The sequence below is a fragment of the Anolis sagrei genome, chromosome 4 (genome assembly GCF_037176765.1).
Source record: "Anolis sagrei isolate rAnoSag1 chromosome 4, rAnoSag1.mat, whole genome shotgun sequence".
NCBI lineage: Eukaryota > Metazoa > Chordata > Lepidosauria > Squamata > Dactyloidae > Anolis > Anolis sagrei.
In genome coordinates this window covers 125,460,532-125,475,214 of record NC_090024.1, presented here as the reverse complement: position 1 = coordinate 125,475,214, position 14,683 = coordinate 125,460,532, and the positions used below count along the sequence as shown (strand labels likewise).

The window sequence follows — 14,683 nt, the reverse complement described above, 5'->3', positions numbered from 1 at the left end:
TAACAATAATCAATACAAAACAGTTAAAATAACTCAAAAACAGAAAAATAGACAATAACAACATCAACATACAGCATTTAAAAACCTATGAAAAACATTCATTCTCACTTGTTTGATTACTTATTTATTTACAGTATTTATATTCCGCCCTTCTCACCCCACAGGGGAGTCAATGTACATATACATGGCAAACATTCAATGCCATAGACACACAACATATATAGACAGACACTCAGAGGCTATTTAACATTCCAGCTTCTGGCCACCAGGGGAGCTGTCGCTTCACCGTCTGTTGTGACATTGATGAAGTACTTTCCTCATTCTTTGCATACTTCCTGGAGATTTTTATGGCTTCGTAAATCAGTTAAAATTAACCTCCCCACATAAGTGGTACCTAAATTTCCTACTTGACAGATGCAACTGTCTTTTGGGTTGCAAAGGTCAACAACAAGCTACATAATTTTGGTCAGAAGCTCACTCCGACCCGGCTGGCTTTGAACTCATGACCTTTCTGTCAGTAGTGATCTTAATGCAGCTGACTCCCAGCCAGCTGCGCCCCAGTCCCGGTGCTTTTAACTATAGCATTGTTGTGCTTTCACTACGAAAAGAAAAGATAACAATTACAAGTAGCTACACCACTTCAGATTCATGACTTCTAAACTCGTGACTTTTTGGAAGAGTCAGGTAAAATAAGTGACAAAGAATAGAAAATGCATGTGACTCTTCTTCTTCTGCTTAGGTGCTGTACATACAGAGAACTTGAGACTGATTATATTAGATATTGATTCGTTCTCTTGTAAAATGAAGTAAATCATAATGACCATCATTTTTTTCCATAAGGCGTACATATAGTGAGCAGGTTGGAGTACAGGACATTTCCTCATTTGTGTCAGACTGGTTTGGGTGACAGCTGGGTGCTAGGAATCTGCATGAATGATTCCAATTGTTGCCTGGAAAATGAAATATGCTGCGAAGGCAGGAAGATTAATGCAAATTTTGTTGCCTTTGCATAAATCTACTTGGTGTGCTCTCTTCATTTATGCCTTGCTTGTGAACCCTATTTATTTTAATATTTTGCAAACATTGCCTGCTGCTTCCCTTCAGTGCCTTTCTATAATCATCTGAACTTTAAAACTCGGTATTCTTAAACATTCTGCTCCCCTTCCCCGTAACATCTATACCTTGCCCTTTTGCTAATATCCTAGAGCAGGGTTCCACAAACTAAGGCCTGGGGGGGGGGGGGGGGGATGCAGCCCTCCAAGGTCATTTACCCGGCCCTCGCTCAGGGTCAACTTAAGTCTGAAATGACTTGAAAGCACACAACAACAACAACAATCCTATCTCATCAGCCAAAATCAGACCCACACTTCTCATTGGAATACTAATAAGTTTATATTTGTTAAAATTGTTCTTCATTTTAATTATTGTATTGTTTTAAAGTGTTTTTTGCACTACAAATAAGATATGTGCAGTGTGTATTCATGTTTTTTTCAAATTATAATCCGGCCCTCCAACAGTTTGTCCTAGAGCAGGGGTAGGGAACCTTCGGCCCTCCAGGTGTGGTGGACTTCAACTCCCACAATTCCTTGAGGCTCGTGTAAGCCTTTGGGGCGAATGCCGAACCTCAAGGAATTGTGGGAGTTGAAGTCCACCACACCTGGAGGGCCGAAGGTTCCCTACCCCTGTCCTAGAGCCTTAAACGTATATTATTTTATCCTGACTATAGTCCCAAACTATGTTTGGACAAAACTCAGAGCTGAGCAGGGATTTAAACCCAGGTCAAAACTTGACATATTAATATTCTTGCACTTCAGATGCCATTGTACAGGTACAACATTTCATGTGAAATTGCAGAAAAATAGATAGGTCGTGGCTATGGGAAATAACCTTACCATTGTTACAGTAAAAACTGCCATGTACAAGAGCAGAATACCTTCTGAATGAGGAAATCCTTGGCGTGTACTTTCAGGATGTCTATTATTAGACAGCCAGCATGCACATTAATACAAACATAGCCAAAAAAATGGTGAAGGGGAGGAGGCAAGGGGATATAAACATCACTGAGGCTATAGTAGTGTGCTCCAAACTTAAACAGACTTTCCTGGCTGAAGGACCTCAAATGATGGTCCGTCAGCCAGGAGATACGTTCGGACAGCAGACCTGTCCAAACGTATCTCCTTCTATGTCCCACCTCGGAGTTTAAGATCTTCTGGGAAGGCCCTGCTCTCGGCCCCGCCTCTATCACAAGTGAGGTTGGTGGGGACGAGGGACAGGGCCTTCTCAGTGGTGGCCCCTCGCCTGTGGAATTCACTCCCCGTGGAAATTAGGTCATCAACATCCCTCCTCTCCTTCAGAAGGAAGCTGAAAACATGGATATGGAACCAGGCTTTTGGGTAATCTAGCAGACTGACAAGGTAATGACGACCAGAATTTAGAAAGGACTATGGTAATGCTGAACGGACTTACGGATTTTAGAACTATGTGAACGTTGGCCACTAGATTGGCTTTTTAGTTGTTATTGTATTAATTGAATGTTTTAATTATTGTGGTTATTGCTGTCATGTATTTTATCTGATGAATTGTTGGCATCGAATTGTGCCGGTTGTAAGCCGCCCTGAGCCCCCTCTAGGGGGTTGAGAAGGGCGGGGTAGAAGTGCCCGAAATAAATAAATAAATAAATGATGGAGGTTTGTAACTCCCATAATCCTTAAGTATAGGATTCCCGTCATTATGTAGTCCAGCAAGATCTTCAGGCCTCAAGTTGGGAAAGGTGATGACTGATGTAAGGTCTCCAGGTTCAGTACTCTAAAATTAGAGTGGATAAACCATCACTCTGCCATCCCTTGGTATCATTCTGAGCGTGTTCTCTGGTTTCCCTTAAGATATTTTAAGTAAAGGGTGGGGCATTAAACTGTCAGTACCTCATTTGTTCAAGGTTGAGGTTTCCTTGGCATATTGTATGAAGCAAGATAGCCAATTTTGTGATGTCCCTTGCATTTCTTTTGTAGCTGGTTTAGAAGAGATTTTTTTGCTAACTTAAAGGGTTGTATGATGACCGGAAGGGTAAAATGAGACATTATCTCACACCTGTCTTTCCTTCCATTCCTTCCCAGAGATGCTGACTTCAGACCCCTTTACAGAAACTTCCTGCAGAGTCTACCCAACGTCATTCGAGGAAACTCCTTCAGACCTACTGTGGCCCCCACTGTAGAACCAGAGACCACCATTGCACCCTGGAGAATCGCAGACAGGTGAGAGACATCCTCGAGCTGCCTCAATTATTATTATTATTATTATTATTATTATTATTATTATTATTATATTTATACCCCGCTAACATCTCCCGAAGGACTCAGTGCGGCTTACAAAAGGCCAAGGCCCTCAATAAAACAACAGCATAACAAATACAACAATAAAGCAAAACAAAAAAATTAAAGCAATAACAATAAACATTAAAAACAATAACACCACAACGCATTTAAAACTAAGGCCGGGCCAAATGTAATGAATAAAATTTAAAAGTGCTGGACATGACAGGTGAAATGTATAGGTTTTTAGAGGTAGTGCTGTGTGCAGACAATCTTAAATCTCGAGTGCATTTGGGACATGATGCTAGGAGCTTCCTATTCTGGAAAGGCACACCGGAACAGCCACGTCTTCAAGCTCTTCCTGAAGACTGTTCCTGGCGTATATCACTTCCAAGTATATAGAGAAGATAGTGTGGTTAAATGCAACCTTCTCTCTTTCTCTCAGTATATGTATGTATTTAAGCCATCACGGTATGTAGAAAGCTACACATCAGATTCTCAGAATCCTTGGTAGGCATTTATTTATTTAATTAATTTCTACCCCACCCTTCTCCCCACAAAGGGGACTCAGGGTGGCCTCACATAAGCATCAATTGATGCTATCAACATATACACCACAGGAATTTCAATTAAAACAGTAAAACGCAATTTAAAACATTATACAAATTCATTAATAAATTAATTTAACAATAAATTAGCGTGCCGCTAAAACCAAGATCCAACCAGGTAAATCCAATGTCGCAATGTTCAAAAATTACCTTTCCAAGTTGCCGCTATCCTAGTCGAACACCTGGTCCCAAAGCCAAGTCTTCAGTTGTCTTCTAAAGGACAGGATTGAGGTGGCCAACCTGATGTCCTTAGGGGGGGAGTTCCACAGACGGGGGGCCACTGCCGAGAAGGTCCTTTCTCTTGTCCCCACCAACCGCATTTGCGAAAGTGGTGGGATTGAGAGCAGGGCCTCTCCTGATGATCTTAAGCTTTGTAATGGTTCATAGCAAGAGATACGTTTGGACACGTAATCTGGGCCAGAACCGTTCTAATTTGTTATCCCAAAAAGGTATTTTTCCAAGCAGTAGAGAGCTTTCATTATCCGTCTTCTCTTGGTTATGGTAGGTTTCTAACTACAAGTCTGTTAGTTCATGGGGAATATGCATATACAAACACACAGTTGAGATGGCACAGTCTAGTAACTCTTATTTTTTGGAAATGCTTCAAAGTCAAAAGTAAATATGAGTTAGCTTTGGATCTTCTTTTCTTTACTCAAAAGTAGCATCCATTCGGTTTAGAAGTCCTGCTGGATTATCTGCTAGCCTTGGACAGTCAAACGAGGTGTTCCAGTTTCACAGTGGCATGAACTATAGTTGAGATGCCCCATTATCTTGCTAACAAGAAATCTTTTAAAACTCCAGCCAAGAAATATGGGCTTGGGAGAAGTAGGAAGATGATAGTTTCACAGTAGAGCATTTTGTAAGAAATCGTGGTTTTGTTCAGGATATACAGTGATTTGAAAGTAAAGCAAGATGAAGAGCCAAAACCAGTTATACAAGGCAAGTTTGTGGAAAGAAGACATGTCAGGATCCAAGTTTGCTGCCTTTCCCACTGTGTCTGAGTTGCATGACCATTGATCCTTCATATGAATTTGGTTCCCTTTTTACTGGTTGGATGTTAGCCAGATTAAAGAGCTTCCTTTATAGTCCAAAGGGTGACTTTTGCCCGAGGGTTGCCATTTACAGATTGATATCATTGTGGTGATATTGTTGCTGAATTCAAATGGCTTTCTTTATATTCATTTTTTCTGCTGCAGGAAAAAGGTGTACATGGCTGACTTGGAGTCTGCGATACTTTATACTCTCCGGGTAGAAGCAGCAAGATTTCGCCATCTTGACATGGAGCGGCTTTCTGTACTGAAGCAATATGTGAATCTTTTGGTCAAGGTAAGGTTTACAAGGTCTTCGGGGCATGCTCTGAAGCCCACCTTCCCCGCCACACTATAACCACTTTGTAACTATTTCATTTTAATGGTTATATGAAAGCTCTTGATTTTGTTCTAAACTCTTAACACCAACACCCCATCTCAGGATGTCACCTTTGTGTACTATTTTGTTTCAAAGCAAATGCTGCAATCTGGACACTATTAACATGTCTTTTGAATAAAATCAGTTTGTGAAGTAGTTTAGTTTATAGTTTTTCAGAGTGATCGGGATTAACTGTATTCCTATATACTTCCAATGTGGCCTGGTCTGGACCAAGTTTTCTGATACCCATTTGACTGCAGATAGATAGCTTGAAAAAAATACTTATTTGCTCAAAAACTTTTCTGGGATGGATTGTCTGTTCAAATCTATAGAAGCTGGTATCATTCTGGGCTGGACTTGTGTATCTGTGGTCCAGGAACCACATGCAGCCCATTCTGGATTCTGTGGGCCTTTTGAATCCCTTTATCTTCTTTTTTGTGTGTTTTCCAAAGAGGGAGAGAAGGGGGTTATGCTACCCAGCAATGTTGTTCTGATTTATCCTCTCTCAGCTGCAATATCATACAAAAGCTGACTGGCACAACCTGGGGATCACAACCAGATACAGTGAAGACGTCTGCCCTTGCACTATGCTACTCTGCTGCTGAGTATGCATGCCCAGTGTGGAACACATCTCACCACGCTAAAAGAGTGGATGTGGCTCTTAATGAGACATGATGCATTATCATGGGGTGTCTGCGCCCTACACCACTGGAGAAATTATACTGTTTAGCCGGTATTGCACCACCTGACATCCCTCGGGGAGTAGCAGCCTATAGTGAAAGGACCAAGGCAGTGACATCTCCGACCCACCCCATTTGTGTATCAGCCAGCACGCCAATGACTTAAATCAAGAAATAGTTTTCTAAGATCTACAGAGACGCTTACTGGAACAACTCAGAAAGCAAGAGTCCAAAAGTGGCAGGCTCAAACCCAGAACCTCAATCAGTGGCTGGTACCAAATGAGAAACTCCCTCCTGGGCGCACACAAAACTGGATGACTTGGAAGGCACTGAATAGACTGCTCTGGCACCACGAGATGCAGAGCCAACGTTAAGAAATGGGGCCACAAAGTGGAATCCACAACATGCGAGTGTGGAGAAGAGCAAACCACAGACCACCTGCTGCAATGCAGCCTGAGTTCTGCCACATGAACAATGGAGGACCTTCTTGCAGCAACACTAGAGGCACTCCAAGTGGCCAGCTAATGGTCAAAGGACTTTTAATAGAATACCAAGGCTGTTAACTTGGTGTTTTGTTTGTTTTTTTACGCAATACAACTGTTTTGGTTCGCTCCTGACACGTTAAATAAATAGCTGCATCCTAACTTACATTCTGTAGGAATCAGTAACTCATCAGAGGAAAAATGCTCCTTATCTCAAATGTAGGAGAAGGCTTGCTGGTGCAGCCAGTGTAGTACTGTATAATGGACCAGAGTTTGAATCCCCACTCAGTCATGAAAACTAACTGAATGACTTTGGGCAAGTCCTACTGTCATCTCAGCCTCAAAGGAAAGCAAGAGCAAAAATTCTTCTGGACAGATCTTTCCAAGGAAACCACATAATGGAGTCACTGTTAGTTGGAAATGACTTGAAGGCACTCAAGAACAATCGTATCCCATTTGAATCGACTTCAAAGCAAGTCATGCCTAGACTGGGGCCAGGTGATTGCTTAGGATAGTAATAGTTTCCAGGGTGTGCCCCGGAAACTATTCTTATAGGATCTCTTGCATTCTTATACAGTGTGGTGGGGCACACCTTTTGGTATGACATGCCTACAAAAATATTGCTGGGAAATTTGCCAGCGATCCCAAGGAACATTCTTCTCCTATTGGGGCCAGGAAACATCTTGGGTTCTGCTTGAGTTTTAAGGATTCCTTCCCATAATTCTATTTGCAGACATGAAGGCCGCTGCGGCACACCCTTTTCTAGCATTGCAGTACTTCTTCCATTACAAAAGAAACCTGGACATTACGGCATTCCAGAAGCTCCTATGATTCGAACACAGTAGAAAACTGGTGCTAAGGGAGAGTTGAGCAGATATTGGAGTTGGAAGGAGTCCAACCGACAGGTCGCAGGTTCAGATCTGGAGAGAGTGCAGATGAGCTCCCTCTATCAGCTCCAGCTCCTCATGCGGGGACATGAGAGAAGCCTCACACAAGGATGATAAAACATCAAAACATCCGGGCGTCCCCTGGGCAATGTCCTTTCAGACGGCCAATTCTCTCACACCAGAAGCGACTTGCAGTTTCTCAAGTCGCTCCTGACACACACACAAAAAAATTGGCCCTTCACATTGGCCCTTCATTGGATTTTGGAGGCCCCTTTTAAAAGATTTTAAAATGTTTGTCATATATTTTTGTCATATATTTTACCCCATCCTTCTCTGTTGTAGGTCTAGGAGAGTCTCTCTCTCTCTCTCTTTTGTCAGAAGAACCTGAAGTTTGTGTTTGGTCTAAAATGGCCTGAGAAGTGTCAAAACATTGTGAAATAATATTGCAAAATTAATAAAGATGTCAGGAGAAAGAACTTAATGCTGGGGTATCACCTGTGAAGATGAGCATCTGGAATAAAATAGCAAATTATCTCTTTAATTCTGACAATCAACCTCTTGCAAAGCTAAGTTTAGAGAATAGTGTTGTGCATAGCTCAAGGAAATTACAAATTTAATAATGTAATTGAATAATTGAATGTTACCAATTATTTGAGCATCTTCACAACATGAAACATGTCCTGTTGTAGGGTTGGGGAACTGGAGCTCTTATGCTGAAGTGGGTTTTCCTGTACAGAAGCTTTTTCTGTTTCACAGCAAGAGAGAGAGAGAACGAGAGAGAGAGAGAGAGAGAGAGAGAGAGTTTCTGAAGTCATGCCTAACTCTTTCACACCCACTCTCATTTCAATAATGAAGCAACACAGCAGCACCTAGAAAAACAATCTATATAAATAAAACTGTAATGTTCGTTTGCGTGATTAACATAACTCAAAAACCACTGGACGAATTGACACGAAATTTGGACACTATATCCCTAACAGACCAACGAGTGACCACCACTCATAACCTCCCCCCAAAAAAACAACAGCAGAAAGGAGTTAAAAACCCAAAAATGATGATACAGAAAAAAGAGAAGGAAGAGAGAGGGAAGGAAGGGGAGAAAGAAAGAAAGAAAGAAAGAAAGAAAGAAAGAAAGGGAGAAGGAAGCATGGAAGCAAAGAGTGAAGGAAGGAAGGAGAGAAAGGAAGGAAAAGAAAAAGGGGGAAGGAAGGAAGGAAAGAAGGAGAGAAGGAAAGAAAAAAGGGAAGGAAGGAAGGAAGGAAGGAAGGAAAGAGGGAGCGAAGGAACGAGGGGAAGAAGGAGAGAAAGAGGGAGGGAAGGAAAGAAGGAAAGGGAGAAGGAAGGATGGAAGCAAAAAAGTGAAGGAAGGAGAGAAAGAGGGAGGGAAGGAAAGGAGGAAGGATGAAAGCAAAAAGCGAAGGAAGGGAAAGAAAGAAGGAAAGAGAAGGAAGCATGGAAGCAAAGAGTGAAGAAAGGGAGAAAGGAAGGAAGGAGATAGAGAAGGAAGAAAGGAGAGAAAGAGGAAGGAAAAGAAAAAGGGGAAGGAAAGAGGTAGAAAAGGAGAGAAGGAAAGAAAAAAGGGAAGGAAGGAAAGGTGGAGCGATGGAAGGAGGGGAAGAAGGAGAGAAAGAGGTAGAGAAGGAAAGAGAGAAGGAAGGATGGAAGCAAAAAGCGAAGGAAGGAAAGAGGTAGAGAAGGAAGATAGAGAAAGAGGGAGGAAAGGAAAGAGAAGGAAGGATGGAAGCAAAAAGCGAAGGAAGGAAAGAGAAGGAAGAGAGACAGAGGAAGGAAAAGAAAAAGGGGGAAGGAAGGAAAGAGATAGAAAAGGAAGGAAGGAGCGAAGGAAAGAAGAAAAGGGAAGGAAACAGGAAACGAAGGAAGGAGGGAAAAAGGGGGAAAAGAGGGAGGAAAGGTTGACCACACAGTAACTCCTGGCAGGTACAGCTTAGTGGGAAATAATTTCATAGCTATCTATCTAGCATAAAATGTGCTGCTACATTTTGGCCACTAGGTGGAGCCATTTGACCAGAATCCTAATGCTGTAACTCATGGTTCCAACAATCTCAGTAATTTGTTGCTTCTCTTTTATGTGCTTTCCTTGCTGTGGTTATTGTACATCCAAAGCAGATACAAAATTTTTGAGACCTTCAGCTTTCCACCTTCAAGGTCCAAGATCTATCTTTGTATCTGCAAGATCCAAGCAGTGTCCCATTCCAGCATCAAAGCATCTGAGATAGGAAAGTCAGTGAAAGCAGTGGGCAGGACTTAGAAAAGCTGCTGCCAATGGAGTGATGCTGTGGCAGAAAGGTAGATTAGTCTCAGTCTGAAGTATCTTAATTTTGAGCAGGATTACTGTCTCAACAACTGTTGTTACGTTTAGAGTGAGATTCTTACTTGAGGTATTCTGTCATTATCCCACCGATGATTAAGTTTGTTCCATTGGGTCAAAGCAAAACACCAGATGTCTGGTGTACCTACTTAGTCCAGATCTATGTAAGACCATTTTGTGCACCCCAGAAAAGTGTGCAGTCCTCACACCTACACTTTTCTTGAAAATCTTTTTACAAACAAAATGAAATAAAATACAATTCAAATAGATTTATTGATGTTCCACCTGTGAACGTTAATGGCAACACTCCCATTCAGAACTCCTTGCACTTCCTGATTGGGAAGCCCATCCAATATGTCCATTGAGGCTCTATTAATATCAAGAGCAAAGGGCTCTAAAATCTCTCTTCTTTTCATCCACACTTTCAATCAATTTTCCTATTCCCTCTCCTCTTGCTCCCTTCTCCTGTCCAGCCTGCCATCCCCCCCCCCTTGCTTCCTTTGACATTTCCTCCCTCTGTCCCACCCCCAGTGAGCGCATTTGGTCCCCTTTCCCCAGAGTGCTTGTGGTTTTAAAGTGCTGATGCTAATCGGATTTAAGTTGACTTATTGTCAAAGTAGCTTTACGTGTCCCTTGGAGACTATTTTGGAGTTACGGTCAAGATTTGGATCTTGGCTTTCGGCCCACAAGGGGTGACTTGTTTGCTACAGCAGCATCTTGAATGCAAAAGGGGGGCGGGGTGATCTGGTAAGGTGAATTTGGACACGGGTCCTTCAGAAACCACTGGAAAGCATTGTCCAAAAAAGCCAAAAGCAGCTCAAAAGCACATGGGATGTCTCTATGTTTTCTGTATTTGGGTGCTGGCAATAGCTGGGTAGGCCTCAAGAGTGGCAGAAAGATAATTGAATGTAGAACTGGGGGGACGTGTTAGACTACAGCTACCATCAACCCCAGACACCGTAACCAGTGAAAATGTAACAATTGCATGAAAAGATTTCCCTAAGGTCATCTCATGATTTGAAATGAAGTACCTTTGGTATTCTGGTGATACCCAGTTCTCTTTTTCTGTTTAACATCTCCGGTTATGGCTGTGGTTCTGCTAGACTAGAATTCTTACTAAACAAGATCATTAAGATTGCCTGGGGAGGCCTTGCTCTTGTTACGGCCTTTATCGCAAGTACGTTTGACGGAGACGAGAGAAAGGGCCTTCTCGGTGGTGGCCCCTAGGCTGTGGAATGCCCTCCCTAGGAATATTAGGTTGGTCACCTCCCTTTTAACATTCCGGAAAAATGTCAAGATGTGGTTTTTTTAACAAGCGTTCGCAAATGCAGAGTAACTGACACAGGAAAATGGAATGACTCAATAATGAATCCGGACAACGTTTTTGTTGAGATTAACTTCACAATTCAGCAGCAGATCAGTTGCACAACTTCAGTACTTTCCAGTAGCTTCTTCCTGCACAGTATTTTCAGTCAACTGCTCCCACAGCCTGCAGTCACTCTGGAACCTTTTACAGACATTTGAGCACATGCCTGGCCATTGTCAGTTTTACCATTGTCTTTCCCCCAGTCTAGATGACATTACAAACTTACCATAGCATACAGTTATATCTTGTCTTAGCAGACAGGTTCTTTTAATTACATATAGCCTTCAACGAATAACATCACAGCACAAGGAGAGATATACACTGTACATGACTTCCTTATATACAATTCTATACAATTACACATAGCAATCTCTGATTGGTTCCCAACTCATTAACTTAACTCAGACTCAGGATTATATCATTCACACTCACCTGGACTAGGCCAGAACACATTCCCCAAATGATTCCCTATATACAGTTAATGCATGATTCAGCATTTCCAGTAGAAGCCCATTAGCAGTGCATGACTCAGCTATATTACATTACAATACATTGTAAAACCTGACAGTTTTTAAGAAGGAGACACTATGAATTTATATTTTATTGATTTATTTGGTTCTTATTATATGTTATGTTTTTAATTGTATTTATGACATTGCGAGCATTTAATTTAGCCCAGTTAACCGCCTTAAGTTGCTTACGGGCTGAGAAAGGCGGTATACAAATACAGTTAATAAATAAATAAATAAGCAAACATGCTCTAGGAACAAGTGTTAAATCCTTCCCATATTATTTGTTGATTTGTACTAGACTAATACTATAGAGTGTAGTGGGCTGGATTACAAGTATGCCAAGATTATAATCACAGGCTACATTATTTTATTCCATCCTCACTTTTAGTGGTTAGGAAGTATATTTGTGTATCTGTGTGTGTAAGGGGGGGGGGGAGAGTTGATTCCAGGTTAAATCTTCTCAGCAACTTCTGTCACCAAATATTTTTCCTTTTTAGATGCCAACTTCACATCTTTGTTTAGCCAAATGTTATATTTTTTCTCTTTTCTGATGTTGCTTTATTCATATTTTGTTCTGATTTATTTTTCCATTATATTTTTAGATTTTGACACGTATTATGTTAGTTGTCTCAGTCTGCAATCTTGTACTCAGTGAGACATGTTTTTGAAATGACATTTTGAAATATATCTAGAGGGGTGTTTTTTACAAAAAGGCAGGCTAGAAATGGAAACTTCTGCATGAATTTAATCATGTGGTGCCTCCCATTGGCCCTTCCTATGGGATTTTCCAACTGTAAGATAGAGGGAGCATTTATTTATTTATTTATTTATAACTTTCATATCCCGTTCTTCTCTACCTCCGTGAGAAGAACAGGACTCAGAACGGCTAACAACAAAATTGAAAGCTATACAATAAATAATATCATAAAACAGCATACAATAAATAAGTTCTAAAATAGATATAAAAACAATTCATCACATTAAAAACAACATCCATCTCAGTCTAAAACGCTGTGGCCAAATAACTCTTAGTCTATATCAAATCATCCGTCAATTTGCAAGTGCCTGACTCCAAAGCCAGGATTTTAGCTGCTTCCTGAATGACAGGAAAGAGGGGGCAGACCTAATTTCAACAGGGAGAGAGCTCCGTAGCTGGGGGGCCACCACAGAGAAGGCCCTGTCGCGTTGTAGGTTTCTTAGGCTGTATGGTCATGTTTTAGAAGCATTCTCTTCTGATGTTTCACCTGCATCTATGGCAGGCATCCCCAGAGGTGGAGTCCTCGGTGGCACAGTGGGTTAAACCCCTGTGCCGGCAGGACTGAAGACCGACAGGTCGCAGGTTCAAATCCGGGGAGAGGCGGATGAGCTCCCTCTATCAGCTCCAGCTCCTCATGCGGGGACATGAGAGAAGCCTCCCACAAGGGTGATAAAAATATCAAAAATCATCCGGGCGTTCCCTGGGCAATGTCCTTGCAGACGGCCAATTCTCTCATACCAGAAGCGACTTGCAGTTTCTCAAGTTGCTCCTGACATGTCCAAAAAAAAAAAAATCCCTAGAGGTTGTGAGGTCCTCTGAGAGAGCAGTTATTTTAATAGTGGATATATTAGCAGAAATAAAGAAGTTCAAGGTGGGTCGATTGGTTTTTACTCAACATCATATTATGCTCCACAGGCCAACCCAAAAAAATGACTGCCCAGGATGGTTGGTTGCTTGGATGGAAAAAACATTTGGAGCATAATTTGCGGGATCTCGATAGCTCTGCTGTTAGTGATTAAATGTGTATCTGTGGGTGTCTGTATAGAGATCAGGAAAGTGTGCACAGTTGTTTTTGAAATGCCACGTACTTGAATTGGGGAACAAATATATTTCTCAGAAATTCCATTTTCCTTCAAGTGAGATATTTCTCAGATTAAAGTGTCAAGAAACAACCTTAACCTGACATTGTGTAGTATGGGTCTGTATAGTACAGGGTTAGTCAAAATGCATAGGCCAATAAGCCATTCAATTGAATGGCTTATTGGCCTATGCATTTTGACTAACCCTGTATATTTCCCTGGTTACAAGGGATCTGTAAACTCCTGTATGTTTACTATTTATTTAACATTTGTGGGCCCATGGAGCGTAATAAAATTCTTACTTACTTACCTTGCTTCCAGCACCCTGTTTAGATGGACTTGGCTTGCGGTGTTTGTGTTTATTCTCACAGAAAATCTGCCAAGTGCTTCTCTCAACAGGAATGATCCACTATGCACTGCATGCATTTGTTTAGAATTTGTACTTCTGCTGAACGGTAGAATATACATGGGCCCAGATATGGTGTTCCTTGCTTGACTCTCCCTGCATTCATTCACCACTGACACAGCTAGAAGTTCACAATCCTTTCCTTTTTCATTTCTATACCAGTATTTTCCTGGACGCCCTGCAGTCATGAACTACCTTCGTAATCTGGACTTGTGGCTGAAACCAATGACAAATGTTTCAAGAAATGAATGGGAAGAGGCTCTCAGAAATAATCCAGAGGTATGTGAATGGAACCAAGGAGCTTTTGTTTCTTTTACGTTTTGTATGATAAGTTTTTCCCTCAACTTGGGTCGGTTGCCCCTGGCCATGGAATGCACTAGGACTTTCCAAAATATTTCCTGTGTTATAAAACCTGCCCAGTTACACTGGTTGTAGATGTTGGTAGATGTGAGCCAGTGCATAGAATCATAGAGTTGGAAGAGACCTCATGGGCCATCCAGTCAACCCCCTGCCAAGAAGCAGGAAAATTGCATTCAAAGCACCCCCGACAGATGGCCGCCTCCTTTGGCCCCACCCCCTTTGCCTGCTCAAAATGGTTGGGCGAAGTCTCCCTCGCCTGCCAGCCGGTGAGTACAAAAACCAGGCAAGGGGGCTCCGCTCAAGGTCTGCCCTCACACGAAGCCTCCCTCGCCTGGCCTCCCCGCTTTCCGACTGGTGGGATTGCAAGGCAGGCGGAGGAGGCTTCGTCCGAGACCAGGCCTCAACCAGAGCCGCCCTCGCCTGGCTCACAACCCCGCCGCCCAGCAAGGGCAAGAGCCAGGCAAAGGAGGCTCCGCTTGAGGCCTGGCCTTGTATGAAGCCT

General features: G+C 42.1%; 1 protein-coding gene across 1 annotated transcript in view; it reads left to right on the top strand.

Annotated features, from left to right (window-relative positions):
- Positions 1 to 14,683, top strand: part of QSOX1 (quiescin sulfhydryl oxidase 1) — a 112,105-nt gene that overhangs the window by 79,721 nt on the left and 17,701 nt on the right. Inside the window, exons 7-9 of the mRNA XM_060774455.2 lie at positions 3,114 to 3,251; positions 5,113 to 5,242; positions 13,984 to 14,100. Of these exons, the coding sequence (XP_060630438.2) occupies positions 3,114 to 3,251; positions 5,113 to 5,242; positions 13,984 to 14,100 (385 nt within the window). The remainder of the gene's footprint in view (positions 1 to 3,113; positions 3,252 to 5,112; positions 5,243 to 13,983; positions 14,101 to 14,683) is intronic.